The sequence below is a fragment of the Mustela putorius genome, unplaced genomic scaffold, assembly GCF_011764305.1.
Source record: "Mustela putorius furo isolate JIRA1106 unplaced genomic scaffold, ASM1176430v1.1 tig00000785_pilon_pilon_pilon, whole genome shotgun sequence".
Classification (NCBI taxonomy): domain Eukaryota; kingdom Metazoa; phylum Chordata; class Mammalia; order Carnivora; family Mustelidae; genus Mustela; species Mustela putorius.
The window spans coordinates 5,219,864-5,240,506 of NW_025421480.1; the positions used below are offsets into that span (position 1 = coordinate 5,219,864).

A 20,643-nucleotide genomic window follows, 5' to 3' on the forward strand; every position below is an offset into this window, starting at 1 on the left:
TAGAACGTTACAAAAATGAACTAATTTTACTTCACCATCTTCGAAAGCCATCATTACCTTCTGAAGATTAAAAAAAAGAGGGGGGTTATTGATGCCATACTAAGTGAAGAACAAGAAGTTTTACTTATAAATTAAACAGATATATAGATGACAGAGTGGAAAGGAAACAAGGGAGACAGTTTTCATAGAAATGATTCCACTTGAGATTCTCCAGAAGCAGTTTACTAACCAGCGATAAACTTGATTTTGAAAAGTTCTTTTAGGGAAAATATTCTCTTTGGTTCTTCTTCAGTAGACCAGCTGAAACACTCAGAAGTCTTTCAGACATGATTAATTGTGAAGATGCTACATCAGCAGGACAGTCAACTAAGAAATAAAAATTAGGCAACAAAATAAAATGGTTCAATTTCTTTTTTAGATAGTTGAAGAAATCCTTGAGTTCTAACGAGCTGTGTTTAGTCCAAACAAGGACTCATGGGAAAATGGCAACTTCACGAACACTGACCGTCGATTACCCAGGAGACTGGTTAAAGAGCAAAAAAGACTAAATAATATATTTTATGAATACAGTTTTACACTTACTTTCATCCCTTTCAAATGTAGATTTGTTTGTTTCTTTCTTTTCTTTTTTTTTTTTTTTTTTTTTGCTTGGAACTTCTTTTCTAAACCCAAAACACTTGGCAAAATTGTGGCAAATTGTTGAGAGGATAAGGTTGCCAAGTCATGTTTGAAATGAAACAGATCTGCCATCGACACATCGTTCCCATGGACATCCTCTGCTCATGTGAGTCCCCAGCCTCCACGATTATTTTGAAATTCACGACCTTTCCTTGACTGGGTTGCTTTTCAGTATTCCTCCTGGAGCGCGCTTCGCAGGACAGTCATCTTGAAGCTCGTCTTTATCATACGGCACATACAGTAAGTCTTTCGTTTCAGAGGAAGCCAGGGTGCTGATTTTCTTTTTCACCCTGGAATAGGCTCTCTGATAAATCTGATCGTTCATACATAAGACAAGACAGTGATGAGGATCCAACACCACCGAAAAGCTGCAGTTTCCGACATATATGATACAAAGTTGTTTTTTTACCATTATTTCTGAGCTGTGAATACAGCTAAGTATTTTTGAGAAAAAATGTATTGTGTGCCTTGGAAAATAATGTCATTTAAAAAAATATATTTGAAATGAAAATTTCCAACATGTTAGAAGTTAATGGTGCCAGGTGCCCATCTTGTGCCATGAAGGGATTTTTCGTTACGGAAAGCACCCATTGAAGTAAAGCAACTGTCTTGCTCAGTTGCTTCCAGAGGCTAAAAAGCATACGGGCAATTCAGATTTCCTGCTGACTCACCGAAGTTCTGTTGATGTTGTGGGAGTCTAAGGCAGGATGCCCCAAAATATGCCACAATTTTGAATTTAACTTACTTAATAAACACCAGATGCAAAAAGCACAGTCTGACCTTCCTTTGTCCTCCTGAAAGCAGGAAATCTCTTGTGTGAAAGGAACCTCCCTAAACCAGCGGGTAGAGAGACATCTATATCATCAGAGACAGAGAACTGAGGGCTGAAAAAACCTGTATGAACAAACCCTGTTACTTTTACTAAATTACTACCAAGCCCAGATCCTGTTTAGAATTCTTTACAGACTGAAGCTCCCAAACGTGAGTTTTCCTGTCCTGTCAATTCCTTACAGATTTATGTCTCTTTGTCTAAAATGTGAAAAAGCTACATGCCCTGCTCATTTCTTTGGGTCTCAATTTTATTATTGGGCCTCCATGCACACAGAATTAAACTTTTGGGTTTTTCTCCTGTTCATCTGTTTCATGTCAATTTATTTCCTTCACCAGGTAGAAGAAAATTTGAGGGCAGAAGAAAGTTTTTCCTCCCCCAAAATATTACGTAGAGTGGGGATTCCGAAATAGTCCTCATAATGGAAGTCAAGATGTGGTTTCCAGTATAAGGCCTCATCTTTCATTATCATTATTCCTTCCTATAAAGGACGAACTTGGATTACATCAACCTTTGACACACTGGTCTTGTCACTCTCATCAACTTCCAGTGATTCGTCACTGGTGATGATAAAAATGATGGAAGAAGAATTAAAAGTCACTTTTTTCTTTGGCCTGTCCCCGTCTTTCTGTGACATCACAATGGGTCTGATCTGCATTTCACTCCCATTGGCTGGTAGGTCCTTAGCAGGCCTCTGGCATCTCAGAAGTCGGAAACAGAGCAGTTGAAAAAGGGATCTTCGGAACTGGGCAGAGAGAAAATGAAGTTGAATATAAAGTAAAAATTCGGCCCTTAATTAGGGTTAACCCTAACCCTAACCCTAAATTCAAATTAGTTGAATTTAATTTCGGTTGTTCTTTTTTGTTAGCTGGGTGGGGATGGGGTTAGGTGGCAATGCTTATATGTACCTACATAACCCTGGAGTTTAAGGGTTTTTTTTATTATTATGTAATTCTCATCAACAAAATCATAAAGGACTATTACAATACCTTATAATCACCATGGATTCAAGTTGCATGCACCGTCTTTGAGGACAACTAAATCTGTTTAAGAAACTTGAAATTGGAGGGGAAGACGAACCGTGAGAGACTGTGGACTCTGAAAAACAATCTGAGGGTTTGGGAGGGGCGGGGGGTGGGAGGTTGGGGGAACCAGGTGGTGGGTATTGGAGAGGGCACGGATTGCATGGAGCACTGGGTGTGGTGCATAAACAATGAATTCTGGAACACTGGAAATAAATTTAAAAAATAAATAAAAACTTAAAAAAAATTTTTAAAAATTCAAATTAATTCATTCCACAAATATTCAGTGAGCAACTACAAGGTAAAAGCCACTGGGCTACAGTTTGGGAATACTGCGGGCAGCAAAGGCTGACAAAGCCCTTCCCACAGAGTTTACAGTCAGCCGTCCGCACTAATGTCCTTTGGTCAGGTAAGGAATTTTTTTCTATCAAGATTACAAACCATCTGGAGAAAAAAATACTACAGCAGAGAGTGCTAGTGCGCACCAATACCCATGATCCTCCCCTTGTCCTGGGTACAACACTGAACCCCATTTCTCAACTCCCTTTCAGGGGCTCCTCCTGCTCTTTCCCCTCCTATAAGACCTGAGAGGTCAAGCCTGAAGATTATAACATCACAACATGGAGGAACTTTGATTCCTACAGAACTGTACGGGACAGAGCCTCTGCCCTCCAGCAAATAGAGTGGACTCTGGACCAGGATTTAATGAGCAAAACCTTAGGGCCCCTGGGTGACTCAGTTAGTTGAGCTCCTGACTCTTAGTTTTGGCTCAGGCTATGATTTCGAGGTCTTGAGATCAAGCCCCGTAGGGGGTTCTGCCCTCAGCAGGGAGTCTGCTTGAGATTCTCTCCCTCTGCCCCTCTCCCCACTTATGCTCCCACATGTGTTCTCTTTCTCTTTCTAAAATAAATTTTTTCAAAAAGAAATGAAAGAATACTTTCTTGCTGATTCACTGAAATGGTGGAGTTATTTGTTGCAATAGTCTATAGTGACCAATAAAACATATAAATAAAAAGTTAATTTAATTTTTATCCCATTAGTTCAGAGCAAAATTGAAGTTTAATACATGGGCTTTCCCAGACCAGGAAATATCAGTGGAAAATAGAAGAGCTAGCTACATTGATTTCTGTCTTCTTTAAAACTCACTTGTATACAAGTTAGTATTTAGTCTATACTCACCTTTAAAAATATTTGCTTGAGACTATCCATCAAACTAGTGTTTGCTATACCAGCTTAAGTGCTAAAGATACATTATTATAAGGGTTAAAGTATGTCAAAATATGTTTTCCTACATAAATGGTAAGCTCCTTGAGGATAAGGACCATTGTTTTATTTATCTGTTAGTTTACTGTGTCTTTCAGACTTTCCATCTTAAGCGTGCTCCTGAGAACCAGAAACATGGGGACCATGTGCAAGGTCACGAAGCAGAATCTTGGCCACCCAGGCGTGCCAAATCTGAGTATGTACTCTTTAAAAAAAAAAAAAAAATTTTTTTTTACGGTCTCTCCTGGTGTACTGTATGCACACTAAAATTTTAAAAGAACTGACATAGGGGCCACTGGCCCAGAGAAAGAACACAAAACATAATGTCAGGTAATATATTTTAAATGTAATTATTTGCCTGTTGACATGGTAGTTAAAATATGAAGTCCTTACACTTCTTCAGAAAATTAAGCTTATAAACTATCTTGTTAGAAAAATGTACATGTGCATATTCTTAAAAAGTTTTATGACTAATTTCAGAGGTTCTCATGGCTCTCCTGAAGCCAATTCAAGTAATTCTCAGATTTTAGGGACTCTGAGTTAAAATTCTCTGGATTCAAGTAAATAGATAAATGAAGGCATCATGAAAGAGAAAGAAAGACCATCAATGAATAGAGACTGAAACCATATGAAAGTACAAAGGGGGAGATTTAGCAGTGAACATTATAAGGTTAATAGAAAAAATGTTTTCTCATTCCAAACTTTTGAGTATTAGTAGCCACAGTAGCTATTATTATAATTATTATTAATTATTATTGCCTGTTATTAGTGTGATCTGCTACTTTAAAGTTTCAATGGAGAGGGTCCTGGGTGACACAGTCTATGGAGCATCTGACTCTTGGTTTTGGTCAGGTCAGGATCTCAGGGTTGTGAGGTGGAGCCTTGAGTTGGGCTCGAGGCTCAGGGAAGAGTCAGCTTGATGATGCCCCCTCCCTCTGCCTCTGCCTTTCTGTCTCTCTCTTTCCCTCAGGCCCTGCTCCTCGTGTTATCTCTCTGTCTCTCTCTCTCAAATAAATAAATAAATATTTTAAAAATAAAAATAAAAAATGTCAATGCAGGAATTGGCCATTATAACTTGGCAATTCTCTGGTCTTTAAGCTTTGTGACTTAGAGGCTTAGCCTCACACTTCTTCGCAATCCTACTGAGGCCCTCATAGTCCTGGCTGACAGTCGTCAAGCCGAAACCTGTGTACCACACACACAGATGATAAGCTTCCCATTCGATCTAGAGGAGTTTCTGGAAACGAATTAGTTTGAGCTACACACTGGTCATGGCATGTGAATTATGATACCTGAAACCCTAAGTGGTGAGATGGACTTTGATATTCTAGCAAACCAGACTGGAATCCAGGCACCAACAATTCCTGGAGCAGGCCAGTCATTTAACTTTCTTGAACTTGTGTTATAATTCATAAATCAAGTAAAAAATAATTCTAGTGCCTATCTCATGGTGTTTTGAAAGATAATGGGTATAATCTCCATAGTACAGTAAGTATTTTAAGTAAATTATTAACTTTGTGGCCATTATTATTACAAGACATAAAATGTTTCCTGATGAATTAAATATTAATTTTAATGGAATTTTACTTAATAAGCTTTTTGGTAGATCTTAGAATTGTTACTATTTTCTTTGGGGAATACCTTGCATTTATTCCTGAACACTTTTTCCTATAAAATTCTTGACTTTGGTTTCTATCATTGAAGATGTCTGAATAATCTCTATAAAAGTATTACATTTTCCAACAACCACATCTACATGGTGAAAACAACATGTATATTACCACACTTACCTTTCTGATCATGATGATATAAATAATCGGATTATATACAGTGCTTGACTTAGCAAAGAGATAGGAGACAAGAGATACTGTTGGAGTGACCAAATGTCCATAACCATTCACCACCATGAAACAGATCACGATATAAGGCATCCAAAAGATAAGGAAGATAAATATCATTAAAAAGCACATTTTGGCCACTTTCTTTTCATATCTTAAAATCTTAATCACTTGAATTGTCTGAAGATCTTCAACACAGCGAAGCTGCAGAAAGGAAAAAGAAAGAACTGGAAGTCAAAGAAAACTTTTCTCATGTTGCTTTGATAATAGATATACAGACAAAATTCCAGGGCCCACCCTTGTGGAAAGACAACTCAACAGGACTTTTGGGGTCAACTTCTGATCCAAGAGCTTCCAACTGTGTCCAGCCCTTAATCTCTCCATGTCTCAGTCCATTAATCTTTAATACAGTACTTGGAGCCTCATAGCCTCTTTGATCCTTTAATGGTTTTTAATGTTTTCCAATTTCTTTAAAGAAGAAAAGAATGGGGGCGCCTGGGTGGCTCAGATGTTGAGTGTGGGACTCTTAGTTTTGGCTCAGGTCTTGATTTCACAATCCGGCCTGCTGTGCTCCATGCCCAGTGTGTAGTCTTCTTGGGATTCTCGCTCTCCCTCTGCCCCCCCCCCCACAACCACGCATGTTTTCTCTCTAAAATAAATAAATAAAATCTTAAAAAAAAAAAAGAAGAAGAAAATGAATTATTTTGCTTAGATTCTCCAGTCACTGAAAGACAGCCTGACAGAGTCCTGACAAGTTGGAAACTCTCTCTATGATCCTGGAAACTCTAATCCAGACCATAACCCTCAACTTCTCAAACCAGGCAGCAAACATGTGACGTCGGTTCTGCATGGTTAAGCTGGTCTTGGTTAAAGCTAAATTCCCAAATGAATTCTTGCTGCAAACTATGGTGGCTTCCACTCCCAGCTAACTACTGCAAAGTGGGATTGGATGGGGACCTCGCTTGTGGTTGGTTTCATCCGGGCTCAGGTGCAGAGAACACTTGTAGCCACATCCCTGTAAACTCAGCATATCTGCTTTTAATTCATCCCTAGTAAAGCACTGAAGAATAATGGTCTAGAGTCTGAAAGTTGTTTGGGTTTCTCAGATAAAAGTTCTTTCTTTCGAGGTTCCTTCTATTGTTATTATAAATTTGTTAGTAAGGGGAGGGGATAATATCCCTCTACACCAAAAGTATGTTCTTAAATAAAATGGTTTTTCTGACTATCCTAAAAAGTTAAGTTTGCTACAAAAATACAAATGCCTATGTATTTAAAATAAGGTATCTTGCATACTGTTTATACTTAGTGCACAATTTTAAACTGGGAAATTTATTGCATTTCAGCAAAATCTAAGCATTCCTTTTTATTTCCAGGATTATCATAAAAATTAAGGAAAAAAATTTCCAAATAAATCAGAACATGTGCTTATAGTGTTTAAACGTATATTTGAATTGATACAGCTAAATTATTGATATCATCTAAAATTATATTGAAGAAACTCTGTTCTTAGTAGAATCACCTATTCATACTGACAGAGAGTAGGAAGAAAATATGGATAATTAAAATGATTGTGTTTTTATAGAGTAGAGGAAGGTGTAGGAGTGGGCATGGTTGTAAAGTTGGATTCTATTATTATCTATTCTATTATCTATATATCTATTCTAATTTTTTAAAAGGTTTTATTTATCCATTTGACATAGAGAGGGATAACAAATAGGCAGAGAGGCAGGCAGAGAGAGAGGAGGAAGCAGGCTCCCTGCTGAGCAGAGAGCCCGATGTGGGGCTCTATCCCAGGACCCTGGGATCACGACCTGAGCCGAAGGCAGAGGCTTAACCTACTGAGCCACCCAGGTGCCCCTTATCTATTCTATTTTAGAAGAAACTATTTTATTTCATGTGATAGGATATTACTCTATTTTCAGAACATTTTTTGGGTGGATGGGAAATTTTCCATAGAGTTTTTTTTCTCTTTTTTAAAAGATTTTATTTATTTATTTGACAGAGATCACAAGTAGGCAGAGCAGGAGGCAGAGAGAGAGGAGAAAGCAGGCTCCCCGCTGAGCAGAGAGCCCGATGTGGGGCTCTATCCCAGGACCCTGGGATCACGACCTGAGCTGAAGGCAGAAGCTTTTAACCCACTGAGCCACCCAGGTGCCCCTCCCCAGAGTTTCTTAAGAAGGTTGTAGAGTTCTAATAAAAGGTCTCTATTTGGAATTAGGTCTGGATCCATATCCCAGATTCACCACTTTTGCTCCTGGCAATCAATTACTTCCTCTAAGAGTCAAGATTAAAAAAGATTCAAATGAATAACTTGTTGGACTTAACAGAAGTTGGGTCCCAGTTCCACACACATGACTTTGTGGGATTATGTCCAAGATTAAATATTTATTTACACTGGAGTTATATTTGAAAGTAACACATTTATATGCATTTGTACTTTTATGATACTATGGAATATTTGGAATCAAATTTTGGAATCAAATCAGATTTTTGGCTCCTCAGTTGCAATTAATGAGTATATATATATTTGATATACTCAATATATAGTCTATTTAATATATGATATATTGCATTGTATTGATAATATACAATATACAATATACTCAGTATAACTACAGCTCAATCATCTGTCTCCAATTCCCCACCATCCAGAGTCCCCTACAGACTCATCTCTACCCTTTCTGAGCAACTCAATTCCCATCTTCTCAACATGTATCAAAGCAGAGCACTCATTTATCATCTTGAAATTACATGCATGCTGGAGAAGTTAATTTAAGGAAATACTGGGCTGGGAAAGCCCAGTTTCTCTTTGGTACAAGGATATAGTTCTGATTATTGTTCTGGATTATTTGTGTTTGCAAATCTGTAGTTTCCATGATTATTTTTCATTGATCTCTTTTGGCCTCTCTGTTTTATCATTCTCCATGCCTTCACTCTGTCCTTTCAAAGTTTTCCAAATAAAAGAGCCCCCCAAATATCCTATCCCAATATACAATCATTTGAGAATATCTTCTAAAATGGCTACAGATGGAGCAAAAGCATATGCACAGCTGAACTTGTCCTGAAGGTTGAACCACTTAAGACACATTCCCCAGAATTCCCAATAAAAGAGTCCTCTGCCTACATTAAAGTGGGCTTAGTGATGCAGACACCTGTAGATTTTCGAACATTTCACCGTGAGTCCTTTCCTCACATGAGAAGCTCTGTCTCCATCAGTGCTATGAGTCACCCCTCTGGATAACCACCAGGTTCTGAGTGGAGAATACTGTGGTCTAGAGTCAAGTCTCTTCAGACTCGCACCACTTGCCCTTCCAATGCATTGTTTGTCACTCATTCCAAAAATAGTCTCTGATCAACTACTTTATGCAAGTCCTGTTCCAGCCGTAGGTGAAAAAATGAATAAGACGGGGTCTCTGCTTTTAAGGAATTCACTGGATTCTGAAGGTGACAGGCACACAGACTGTTTCCGTAGATGATGCGTGTCATGAGAGAGGCGACCAGAGGGGGCTATGAACACACAGGATGGGTAATGGATTCAGACATAGGTAAGGGCAGGAAGATACTGAGCTCAGCCTCCTGTGGTTCAGCCGAGGAAGGGGCAAGGACAGAGTGTCCCAGGAACAGGATGAGTGCTAATGTAAAGTAGTAATAGAACACGTGTCAAGTTCTGGGAACAGGAAATACTGCACTTGACTGGAACCCGAGTTGGCAAGAGGGTCGGCATGTCAAGAATTAAAGCCGGACACACGGACAAGAGATGGCAGGACCATCTGCAGGACCCTGGTACTCACACTCAGAGGCTTTATTTTTCATCGTGAAGGCAGAGGAACCTCTGAAGGATTTTAAGCTGGCCAGTGATATGAGAAAACTTGCACTTAAGAATAATTACTCTGGTGGAAGTGTGGAGAAAATGCATTAGAAGAAAGCAAGAATAAAGGAAGAAAAAACTAAGGCCCCTTTGAACTGAGTCTGTGACCACAGGAGAGGGGAAAAGGATATAAGGAAAAATAGGAGGTTGAATACATGAAAACTGATCATTGATTGTGAGATAATTGGGGAGATTTGGATGAGGAATAGTCAAATATTATGCTCTCATTTCTGGCTGAGGAATAATGACCATCCACTGAGAAAGGGAATGAAGGAGCAGCCGGTCTGGGGGAAAGATGGCCCAGTTGTCTTCGCGCACATGGAATCTGTTAACTGAATGTTCTGAAGAGGCACCTGGAAGGCCAAGTCAGTTAAGCGTCTGCCTTCGGCTCAGGTCATGATCCCAGGGTCCTGGGATCGAGCCTGCATCAGGGTCCCTGCTCAGTGGGGAGTCTGTTTCTCCCTCTGTGCTCACCCCACCCTCATCCTGCTCTCTCATATTTTCTCTCACTCTCAAATAAATAAATAAAATCTTAAGATAAAAAAAAAAAAGAAGAAGAAGAAGAAGAATCTGATAGGTCTGGGGACCATCCTAGTGGAGGTCTGCAATAGGCAGCTGACTGGGACCTGACAGAGGTCAGAAGAACACCCTGGGTCAGAAGCCGTTGTTAGAAGGGGACATCCTAAGAGCATAGGAGATGCCCAAGGCCAGTGTGTAGTAAGAGAAAAGAGCTACACTCACAATGCTGGGAAGCCCATAGGAAGCCGCCCTGGGCAGAGACCTAAGAAGATGGGCCAGAGAATCAGCAGCAAAGACAGGAGAGAATGGAATCCTAGAAACAGTGGAGGAGAAAACCACCAGTGAGTGGAAGTTGTTAATAACGCCACAAGTGTCAAATACCATGGATGTCAGAAAAGAAAAAAGAGATAGGAATGTGTTCCCTGGATCTAGCATTTGAGAGATCATCAGTTACCTTAATGTGGGCTGTTTCTCTGACAGTGTGCTCAAGGAAGGAAGCGCCAATTTGCTCTGGGTTGGGGAATTAAGCGCTAGGTAAGTTTATTAAACTATAAACTCGTTGAGGCACGGGCGATATCTTATACATGTTACATCCTCAGAGCTTAGGCAACGGCTTAGTCAGCTTGGGCCTCCATAACAATATAACATGGACTGAGTGGCTTCGACAACAGACATGTATTTCTCACACATCTGAAGGCTGGGGAATCTGAGGTCAAGATGCCCACAGGCAGGTTTCGGTATGAGACCTCTTTTCTTGGCTTGGAGATGGCTGCCTTCTCTCTGTGTGTCGCATGCTGGAAAGAGACACGGCAGGAGGATGAAGAGATGGAGGGAGGGAAAGACACAGAGAGAGAGAGAGAGAGAGAGACACTGATCTTTCCTCCTCCTCTTACTAGAGCACTAATCCCATCATGAGGACCCCACTCTCATGACATCATATGACCCTAATTACCTCCTAAAGACCCCATCTCCAATACCGTTGGTTGAGGGTCAAGCTTCCATATATAAATTTGGGAGAGAGAAGAAAAAAAAACATTCAGCCCGTAATAGTCAGTAATTGGTGCATTCTCTATGTTCGACCAATATTGGCCGAATGCATGCTTACTGAGTGGTGATAGAACACCAAAAGCCACTAATGGTTCTTTGAGTACAGACTGGTGCGGAGGGCGATGAAGTGAGAGCCAGAGGGAGTTGAGAGCAGACTTTGCTTTTGTATAATAGTAGCATAGTTATTGCTAAAGAGAAGGAGCCAGAAGTAAGGAAGAGATTGGAGATGTTAAGTGGAAGAGAAAACTATTACTTGCGAGAGGTCCCTGGGGCAGAAAATGGGGATGGGGGAAACCAGAAGCTAAGGTCAGCTTGGTCCTCAGAGATCTATGCCATGACCCCAGAACTGAAGAGGGGGGAACCTAAGAATGAGGCTGAACAGAGCGATTTGTATGAAGGGGGACAGGGAGTTGAGACATTTCTTGATAATGGCTTTCTTGTAAATAAGCATGATTATTTGATAAGAATGACTGGGGTTAGGGCAAGAGCTGAATTAAAAGGAGAACTGAGGCTTTGTAGAAGTGACCGTGTGAGAGAGCGGACCCTCCAGGGACCCAGAAGTTGTCAGACACTGCTGGGAGGACCTGCAGTATGGGCATTGGGAATCTGGGCGCGTATTTTCCTCCAGCCGCTCTTTGTAGTTTGACTATGGGCATAGGGAAAACCTATCTTTGGATTGGTATGGGGATTTTTTTCTTCTTTTTTTTACAAAACAGATGTGTATGAGAAAAGTTCGAATGTGGAAGTCAGCAGTGGGTTATGATTTAAAGTAATGCATGTGGCCAAGTTAGGTTTTGTTTGTTTGTTTGTTTTGTTTTGTTTTTTAAAGGTGAAAGTTAGAGGGGTTTAGCAGGGTGCACAGGAGACCGCTGAGCAGGAGTTCTGAAGGAAGACGCAGACAGGAAGACATGGTGATTGAGCAAGGAAAGTGTTTGGGGCTAAAGTAGGAGACTGCCTCCCACTGTCACTTCAGACGTCTTGCTAGCACTCAACAGGAAACGCATTTGTGGCCAGTCTTGTGCTTTATGATTCAGAAGTGATTTCCGGAAAAAATATCTATACTATGGTCTAGTGGATTTACATGACCTTTGAATGAATAAAATCATGGGAAGTGTGGAATTTCCTTGGTCAGAGTTCTTTAATTCTAACAGTGTCAGAGAATGCAGGTGTTCTTGGTTGTTACTGATTTTATCTGTCCAGAACCCCTTTCCTTCCTCCTTGTGGTTTAGAGGGTGGCATAGAGAAAGTAGAGGTTACTCCTCATTTGCCTTTTAGAGAGTGATTCAGTGCCCAATTCTATTGAACAGAGTAGAATTCTATACTCTCCCAGGAAGTCCCCTAGAACGGCGCCAGCTGCGGACAACCACTGATCACGTAGGGAGAGTTTGAGTCTCTTCTGCCCAGACCTGCCCACCCTGGAAATAGATTAGGGGAGGGGCACCTGCCGTTTTCAACTTACCATTCGAACGGAATACAGAATATGGCCATAGCAATGGGCTATGACTCCCAGGGGCACCACCAGGCAGCCAAGAAATAAGAAAAGCACAAAGGAAGAGTCGTTGGCGTCCTTGGATTTCCAGTCCACAGAGCAGCCCAGTCCATGCACGTCCAGGATGTACCTGTTCCAGCCCAGCAGAGGTGCTCCCGACCACGCCAGTGAGTACAGCCAGATGTAGGTGATGGCCCTCCAGGCCCAGGAAAAATTGATCACTCTGGCATGGACCACGCGAATGTAACGTTCATAGGCCAGCACAGTCAGGGTGGTGATGGAAACGATGCCTGCAAGAAGAGAGAGTGGGACACTATGACATGGTGCGGCGGCGGCCGGACGTGGCCGAGGGTCCGCTGTCCGCTGGAGACACCTCCCAGGGTGTCCGGAACAAACCAGGTGCTCTGAAAGCCACATCTGAGAGGACTAATGCCTCACAGACCCCAGGACATTTGACTGGAAACATATTCACCCAGGAAAGAAAATCAATGGCAGGTGGGTTGCGCAGGACAAGAATAAAAACTCTGCCCCGGCCATACAGCTCCTATGTTAAACTTCCTGCCCAAGAGAGACTCTGAAGAGAGGGTCACTCAGTGAGTCTCATTTGATTTGACCTTTTCTCAGTCCTGACCCAGGACTGAAGATGAAATTGAAGTGGGTTTCACAAGGCTGAAGGGACAAAGTTACCATAACAGTAGCAGGGGGGCTGGGTTAACCCTCCTGCTCGCGGACATAAGCCTACGGACTGTTCTCATCCAGGACGGCTGACGAGGGAGGGGAGCCCCCTGTGCTCCCCGGGTCTACATGCCTGCTTCCTTTTGGCAGCAAATACACTTTAACAACATTCTCATTTATTTCCCTGCCTCTTCCCAGAGAGCGGTTCATTCCATCAACAAGCTTCTCTTGAGCACCTACTATGTGCCCGTCACCTTTCCAACTCTGGAGGTTTCGGGATGACAGAAATGCAGAAATCTAGGTGCCCAGAGGGATCCCCGTTGTGCAAACAACAGTAAGACTGCGGGACGGGCGTCATGGAACAGGGGGCCTTTGTGAACCCGGAAGGAGAAGCATATTCCAGGAGAAACTAAGAATTATGTACCAGAGCAGGGAGACCATTTAAGGGTCTAAAAATGATGAGAGGATTCAGAGGTGCCAGGACTCCCGAGGATCCAAAGCAGAGAGGAGGGTAAAAGGAGCAGATGAGTCTGCTGGAAAACGCTTTTGATTTCTCGCTAAGGGTTTTGTTTCTTTCTCGTTCTTAAAACACACACACACACACACACACACACACACACACACACAACCATTTTTCCTCTATAAAACAGCAAATTATAAACCTGTTACTCTGTCATGTTTTTTAAGTGTGAAGGACAACAGTTAAGTTCTTCTTAACTTCTCCTCTTTCCTCTGAAAGGACCCTCATTCCCGCAGTGGTACGGAACTCCCTTCCCTAGGCCATGGCATGGAGATCAGCTTGAAGGCTACTGCAATAGTCCAAGCAGGTACGACGGGGCCTGAATTAGAGTACCTTTAAAGGTATGAAGAGCAAAGTCTGGGTAGCAAGTGTCTAAATGTTAAAAAAATTGTCTTACAGATGAAGTTATCAGTTTTTTATTTGTATACAACTGATCAAAATATTTTGTTAAATATTAAAAATAAAAGGGGCGCATGGGTGGCTCAGTGGGTTAAAGCCGCTGCCTTCAGCTCAGGTCATGATCCCAGGGTCCTGGGATCGAGCCCTGAATTGGGCTCTCTGCTCAGCGGGGAGCCTGCTTCCTCCTCTCTCTCTGCCTGCTTCTCTGCCTACTTGTGATCTCTGTCGGTCAAATTAAAAAAAAAAATCGTAAAAAAATAAAAAATATATTAAAAAATAAAAAACTTAATTAGAAATAAATCTCTTAAGGTGATCAGTACAGCTTTCCCTCACCACGGAGATTATACCTTATCCACAATTACTATTACCAAGGCTAGAACAATTAAGGATAAATTCTCTTCCTGTTTTTCTTGCTTATAAAGTTAAAGATTTCTTGATCACACATGTATCCAGATGCAATGGAAGGGATTTTGTTATATTCAGTTCTTATTGATTATAAGAACATTCCTTTTATATTCAATGATTTGAGCTCTCCTGAACTTATATGCCAAAAATTGCAGAATGGTTATTATCAAAATTGTATTTACTCATCCACCAACTCAACTTTGTCAAAGGTGAACCGGAAACCACCGCAGTGGTCAGCCACTTCCCCAGGTTCGTCGTCAGTGTTTTAACTTACCCCTTTGTTTGCGGCCTGGGACCTCCTCCCTGCCCTCCCTGGTGACTTGCACCGTAAGACTTGGGATGGGTAAGGGGTGTATCTTCCTGTGGGCAGTAGGGGACAGTGATGGAGAAAGGGAAGGTTTGCATCACAGGGAGCTGGTTTCTGGGAGAGAATACAAGCTGAGCGTTTAGACGTTGATTCTCCTAAAACTGTCCTCACATAACCATCAGGAAGAGCTGTATCTCGAGCAGTATGCGTTCACCCATTTGAAGACAGAAGTCTAGGAAAACTAATCTTGGGGGCGCCTGGGTGGCTCAGTGAGTTAAAGCCTCTGCCTTTGGCTCAGGTCATGATCCCAGGGTCCTGGGATCGAGCCCCGCATCAGGCTCTCTGCTCAGCAGGGAGCCTGCTTCCCCCTCTCTCTCTCTGCCTGCCTCTCTGCCTGCTTGTGATCTCTGTCAAATGGATAAATAAAATCTTAAAAAAAACAAACAAACATACAAACATAATCTCGGCATATTATGGAGACTCTGCTTTATCTTGCTGTGTCACTTACTTACACTGGGATACAGACAGCAAGCCCCAAAGTGCCAGCCACACTCCAAGCTGGCTGTGCAGACACCACTGTTCCCTCTGCCTGAACTGCTGACGGAGATCTCAGAGCCTGCAGAAGACAGACGTGTAAAGAAGGAATTACAGGAGTGTGATACGTGCTGACCCAGAGCTGTGTCTGGGAGCTGGAGGATACAATCGAGGAAGCACTGACCTCTGCCTAGGGAAACACTGAGGAAGGTCTTAAAGCAATATTTGAATTGATGAATGCAAGGGAGTTTATCAAGCTGGCGAGGGTGAGGATATTTCAAGGCCAAGGCTGTAGCATACAAAATGCATGGAAACAAGAAGAGGTATCTAAGGGTTAACTCTGTACACCAGATTGAGTCAGTAAAGTTCTCTGTGATATAATTTGGGGATTATGCATTCTCTTACATTTATCAACAATCCATGCACATAAAATAGACCAGGCACTGTGCTAAGAAATGGGCAAAGATAAACTATAAAAGAAAGAAACAGTAATAGGGTGATAAATTCTATAATAGAGGAATGTCTATGAGGCCAGCCTTGGATTCAACTTCAGTTTCTGTACATAAACACAGATCACTCTGGGAGAATTAATTAATATCTATGAGCCTCAATTTGCTCACAGTAAAATAGAAAGAATAGTACCAAAACGCCACCTCATCGTGAGGGTGTGTATATGTGTTACATAAGAATATGAATGTATTTGGTTAGATGATGATATATAAGATATCATCATCATAGTTATTATTGTTGAATAGTTCAGTATCTAGGGGTAAAACTGCGTTAAGTGGTAGAAATCTGGCAGAAGGCACAGGAACAGGCAGAGGAGCTCTGGGGCTTAAATTGTTAATAATTTATACAGTAAGGATTTACTTTACTTACTTGCTGCGTAATTTATACAATAAGTATTATTAATGTAATTACTTAAGAACAGTCATCTCCCCCCTTGGCCACTAGATGTCCACAGTGAATAAACTTACTTATAGCTCAGTGGTCTAGACTGGGTAAGCAAGTTTACACGAGAGCAAATGCTTAGAAGAGCGATTGCCTGGACCAGGCGCCAGACCTGTCAATACTCATCTGCTGGATTAAAAAATAAATGTGGCGTGGTTCACGTCTTCAAGGAGCTCACACTCCAGAGTATGAGGCGAAACTCCGAATCTGATAACAGGAGGAAACGATCCAGTTTTTCTCTGGGAAGCAGGCACTATCTGAGTGAATCTCGTAGATTAAATACGGTTTCACCAGGCAAATAGGAGGGGCGAGAGGGGAAAGCAGTGTCAGTCCCATTCCGGCGCATGAAACGCACGGAGACCTGGCCGAGCTTAGAGCATTCGGGTTCCTGCACATAATTCAATATGGTGGAAGCAGAGGGTTCTAGAAGAAGGGAAGTTTGTCTTTTGTTTTGTTTTTAAAGATTTTATTTATTTATTTGACAGACAGAGGTCACAAGTAAGTGGAGAGGCAGGCAGAGAGAGAGAGGAGGAAGCAGGCTTCCTGCAGAGCAGAGGGCCGGATGCGGGGCTCCATCCCAGGACCCTGGGATCATGACCTGAGCCGAAGGCAGAGGCTTTAACCCACTGAGCCACCCAGGCGCCCCAGAAGGAGAGAAGTTTTAATTACTTTCATCTATATATAGTTTTGGAAACTATTTGATGTTGCTTCATAAAAATGTTTCTTTATTAATTAGGACCTCTATTTGTATTTGAACCTTAAATCAGAAAAACAACATGCTTAATATGCCTGAGAAACCTTATTCTCCTAGGAAGTAACCTCTTCTTTGGAATCTTGTTTCCATTGCTTATTAGTAGAGTAATCTTTCCTGCTCCCTTTTACTTGATTAACAAGGATAATTTCCACCACATAACACATGGAGAGTATCTCTGTGTGTCAGGCACTGCTCTGAGCAGTTTGCCTGTGTTCTCTTATTTAATCCTCACAACTCTATAAGACACGTGGAAGTTACTACCATCCCCATTTTGTAGGGGGAACTGAGATAAACATGGTTTACTACCTTGCTCAGGTCTCAAACTAATAAAAAACATGAGCCAACATTCAAATCAAAGAGTCTGCTTCCAAAGTCGACACGATGCTAAACTCATTGTCTAAATCTTCTTGGGAAATTATCAAAAAGTTTCTACTAGTGAAGTAGACACTAGAGAAAACATATACAATCCATGTGTTGCCTACTACTATTGAAAAAATCTTTTTTTTTTTTTTTAAAGATTTTCTTCATTTGAGACATATACGGAGAGAGAGAGCTTGAGCAGGGCAAAAGGGAGGGGGAGAAGCAGACTCCCTGTTGTGATGGGAGCCTAACGTGGGGCTCGATCCTAGGACCCAGAGATCAGGACCTGAGCCAAAGGCAGACGCTTAACCATCTGAACTACCCAGGCACACCAGGGCTTTTTTTAGTTTGTTTTTTTAAAGTAGGCTCCCTGCCCAGTGCCGAGCGCTAAGCAGGGCTTGAACTCAAGACCCTGAGATCAAGCCCTGAGCTGAGATCAAGAGTCCGGCGATTAACTGACAGTCCCACCACCCAGGAGCCCCTTGAAAAGGTGATTTTTTAAAACTCAATTTCTGGGCGCCTGGGTGGCTCAGTGCGTTAAGCCGCTGCCTTCGGCTCAGGTCATGATCTCAGGGTCCTGGGATCGAGTCCCGCATCGGGTTCTCTGCTCAGCAGGGAGCCTGCTTCCTCCTCTCTCTCTGCCTGCCTCTCTGCCTACTTGTGATCTCTCTCTGTCAAATAAATAAATAAAATCTTAAAAAAAAAAAAAAGAACTTTAAAACTCAATTTCTTTTAAGCTGAAGAATTTGAAAGGAAATTAGAGATGACCATGCTCATCTGAATAGTTTCTCCAGCACTGGAAAGCCCAGTGACCATTTGATCAAGAACAGCAGTGCGTGGAAAGACCCAAAAGGTGCACAGTCCTTTAGTGCACGTATTTTAGGCATTCGCCCGCCGTCTGTTACGGCAGAAACTGAGTTCCAGTTAATAATTCCTTTTTCCATATTTGTTTCCCTCCCCCTTTTCAAATTCCATTTTTCCATTGTTTGTTCCCCAAAGTTGCTGCTCCTCAGGGTTAGTGCACGGACTCAGTTCCACAGAAATCCAGCACAGTGTGAAACTTCCAGCTCTGTGGGTCAAAAATTTATGATTTCAGGTAAGAAACCTACACAGAGACTTGGTTTGACCACCACTTGGACACCTACCCACCCGATGCTCACTGTGTGCTACGGACTCGGAATGCCCCGAACGAAAGGGCCAGCGAGCCCCAGAAGACAGGGTGTCCCCGGGGCAGCCTTTGGCCCGTGGGCTGTGGGCTGGCTCCGGCCGGGCACCGTGACCACGCTGTCAGCGCAGTTCTGGCTTCTGCCGCTCTTCACGGGTGTTTCAAGGGAGTTCTTCCCCCGCCCCCAAAATACTAGTGATTTTTCACAGGGAGGTGGAGCGAAGTGTTGATTCCGTTGGTAAAATACGGGGGAGTTTTTCTACGGTCGTGTGTCCCCTCTGTCGTGCGTCCCCTCCTCCAAGGCTCCCTTGAGCGTCCGCGTCGTCGCTTGGAAATCATCCTGGACTCATTTCCCCAAGGTTATCTTTGATTCTTCCAACATCAGTGCCTCTGTCCTGCCTCCTCGGGCTTCAAACTTGGCTTTGTCTTCCTACAGCTCCCTTTGCACCGACAGCCCAGTTTCAGACCGTTTGCCTCGCCTCTGATTTGACACTGTTTTAGGGTTTGTTGGCTTCTGGGGTAAGGAGAGCCCCATCTTGGGGTAAGGTCTTTTTTTTTTTTTTTAAAGATTTTATTTATTCATTTGACAGACAGAGATCACAAGTAGGCAGAGAGGCAGGCAGAGAGAGAGGAGGAAGCAGGCTCTCTGCTGAGTAAGGAGCCCGATGTGGGGCTCGATCCCAAGACCCTGAGATCATGACCTGAGCCGAAGGCAGCGGCTTAACCCACTGAGCCACCCAGGCGTCCCAGGGGTAAGGTCTTATTAGAACTTTCTTTACTTTATACTTCGGTCTGCTTGTCAGCGGAGGATATTGGACAAGATAGATCGCGAGGGGGGAATGGATAAGCGATATGCCAGGAGTCCCAAGAAACACCCGTGGTGACTGGAGTCTGCAGGCCCGGGGCGGAAGGTCAGTGTCGATATAAAGTGACCGCTCCGTGCCGTTACTTAAGGTTCATAAGCGACAACATAAACGCAGCAGGACAACAGTCCAGAAAACAGTCCGCGGGGAGGGTTTATCAGGATCTGAGATATTCTAAATTCTAACCCTAATTGAACTGCACTCAAAAATGGGTTGGGGCCACGAGTAAAACGGGAGGCATACGCTGCCCTTGTTTTTATCACTTAATCAAAATGACGTCTTGCCAAGGGCAACCTCGATGTTAGGACAACGCGCACAGCGTCCGCAGAAAAGCTGCACCGGAGAATTCTCCTCCAGCAGGACCTCGCCTCCGGCCCCTTGAGGGACGCGTATGCTTGCTCCGTCTCTCCTCTCTCCTTCGATCTTGCGCTTTCGCTTCACCAGAAGCTTTTCTTTGGAAATATTTCTAAATTCATCCCTGGGTCTCCCACGTGTCCTCCTTCTCATTCAGGCTCACAGCCCGCAAGGGGCTGCTCTGACCTGCTCCTGACTGACTCTTTTTCCCTCTGTCCGGCCTCATGCTCCTTTGCGCCAAGCACCAGTGGGAGACGGGATTCAGCTTGCGGGCCACCCCGGATGTCCCTGAGCCAGCTCACGAGCCCCCATTCCCCAGCGTGGGCCGTGACCATCTGCCTTGTTCCCCAGCGACGTTGGTTCTGCTACAGTGACAAGGCTCGGCTGGGCAGCCCCGGCCAGCCCTGGCCCGTGGGCCGGACCGGCCTGCACCTGTGCCCTCCCTGGACCGAGCTCACGTAGGCTGCGGCGTCCCCAGCGGCTGCTCCGGCTCAGCTGAGCCAAGCCAGAGGCAAGGGGCATGGAGCACCTCACGGAGCAGACTGGGACCCAAGGAGCCAAGAGACAGGAAGGGGCCAGTGATCCAACTCTGTGCACCCACCCCCACCCACCCATTCCACGGGTTTTCTCAAGAGGCGCCGGGTTCACACAGCCTCTCTAAAGGTGTCCCCAAGGACAGAGCACGCGGCTGTTTCGGGGGAAGCCACGGCTCCGGGTGCGGCCTGGATGCTTGCCCTCCCTGGACTCTCTCATTCTCGATCCCCCGGAAACCACCCCCAGGAAGTCACTGATCCGTAGGCTTG

The 20,643-nt window shown here is 43.3% G+C and overlaps 1 protein-coding gene and 1 long non-coding RNA gene across 2 annotated transcripts in view; one reads left to right on the forward strand and one right to left on the reverse strand.

Moving 5' to 3' along the window:
* Nucleotides 1–843: 843 nt before the first annotated feature.
* OPN3 (opsin 3) overlaps nucleotides 844–20,643 on the reverse strand; it is a 42,089-nt gene continuing 22,289 nt past the window's right edge. The window contains exons 2-4 of the mRNA XM_045084655.1: nucleotides 12,524–12,843; nucleotides 5,583–5,834; nucleotides 844–2,252 (exon numbers count right to left, since the gene is read on the reverse strand). Of these exons, the coding sequence (XP_044940590.1) occupies nucleotides 1,989–2,252; nucleotides 5,583–5,834; nucleotides 12,524–12,843 (836 nt within the window). The 3' untranslated portion in view covers nucleotides 844–1,988. The remainder of the gene's footprint in view (nucleotides 2,253–5,582; nucleotides 5,835–12,523; nucleotides 12,844–20,643) is intronic.
* LOC123393247 lies at nucleotides 2,203–14,140 on the forward strand. Its single transcript, XR_006607983.1, has 3 exons — nucleotides 2,203–2,284; nucleotides 3,891–3,988; nucleotides 13,968–14,140. It is a non-coding gene; the product is annotated as an uncharacterized LOC123393247 (long non-coding RNA).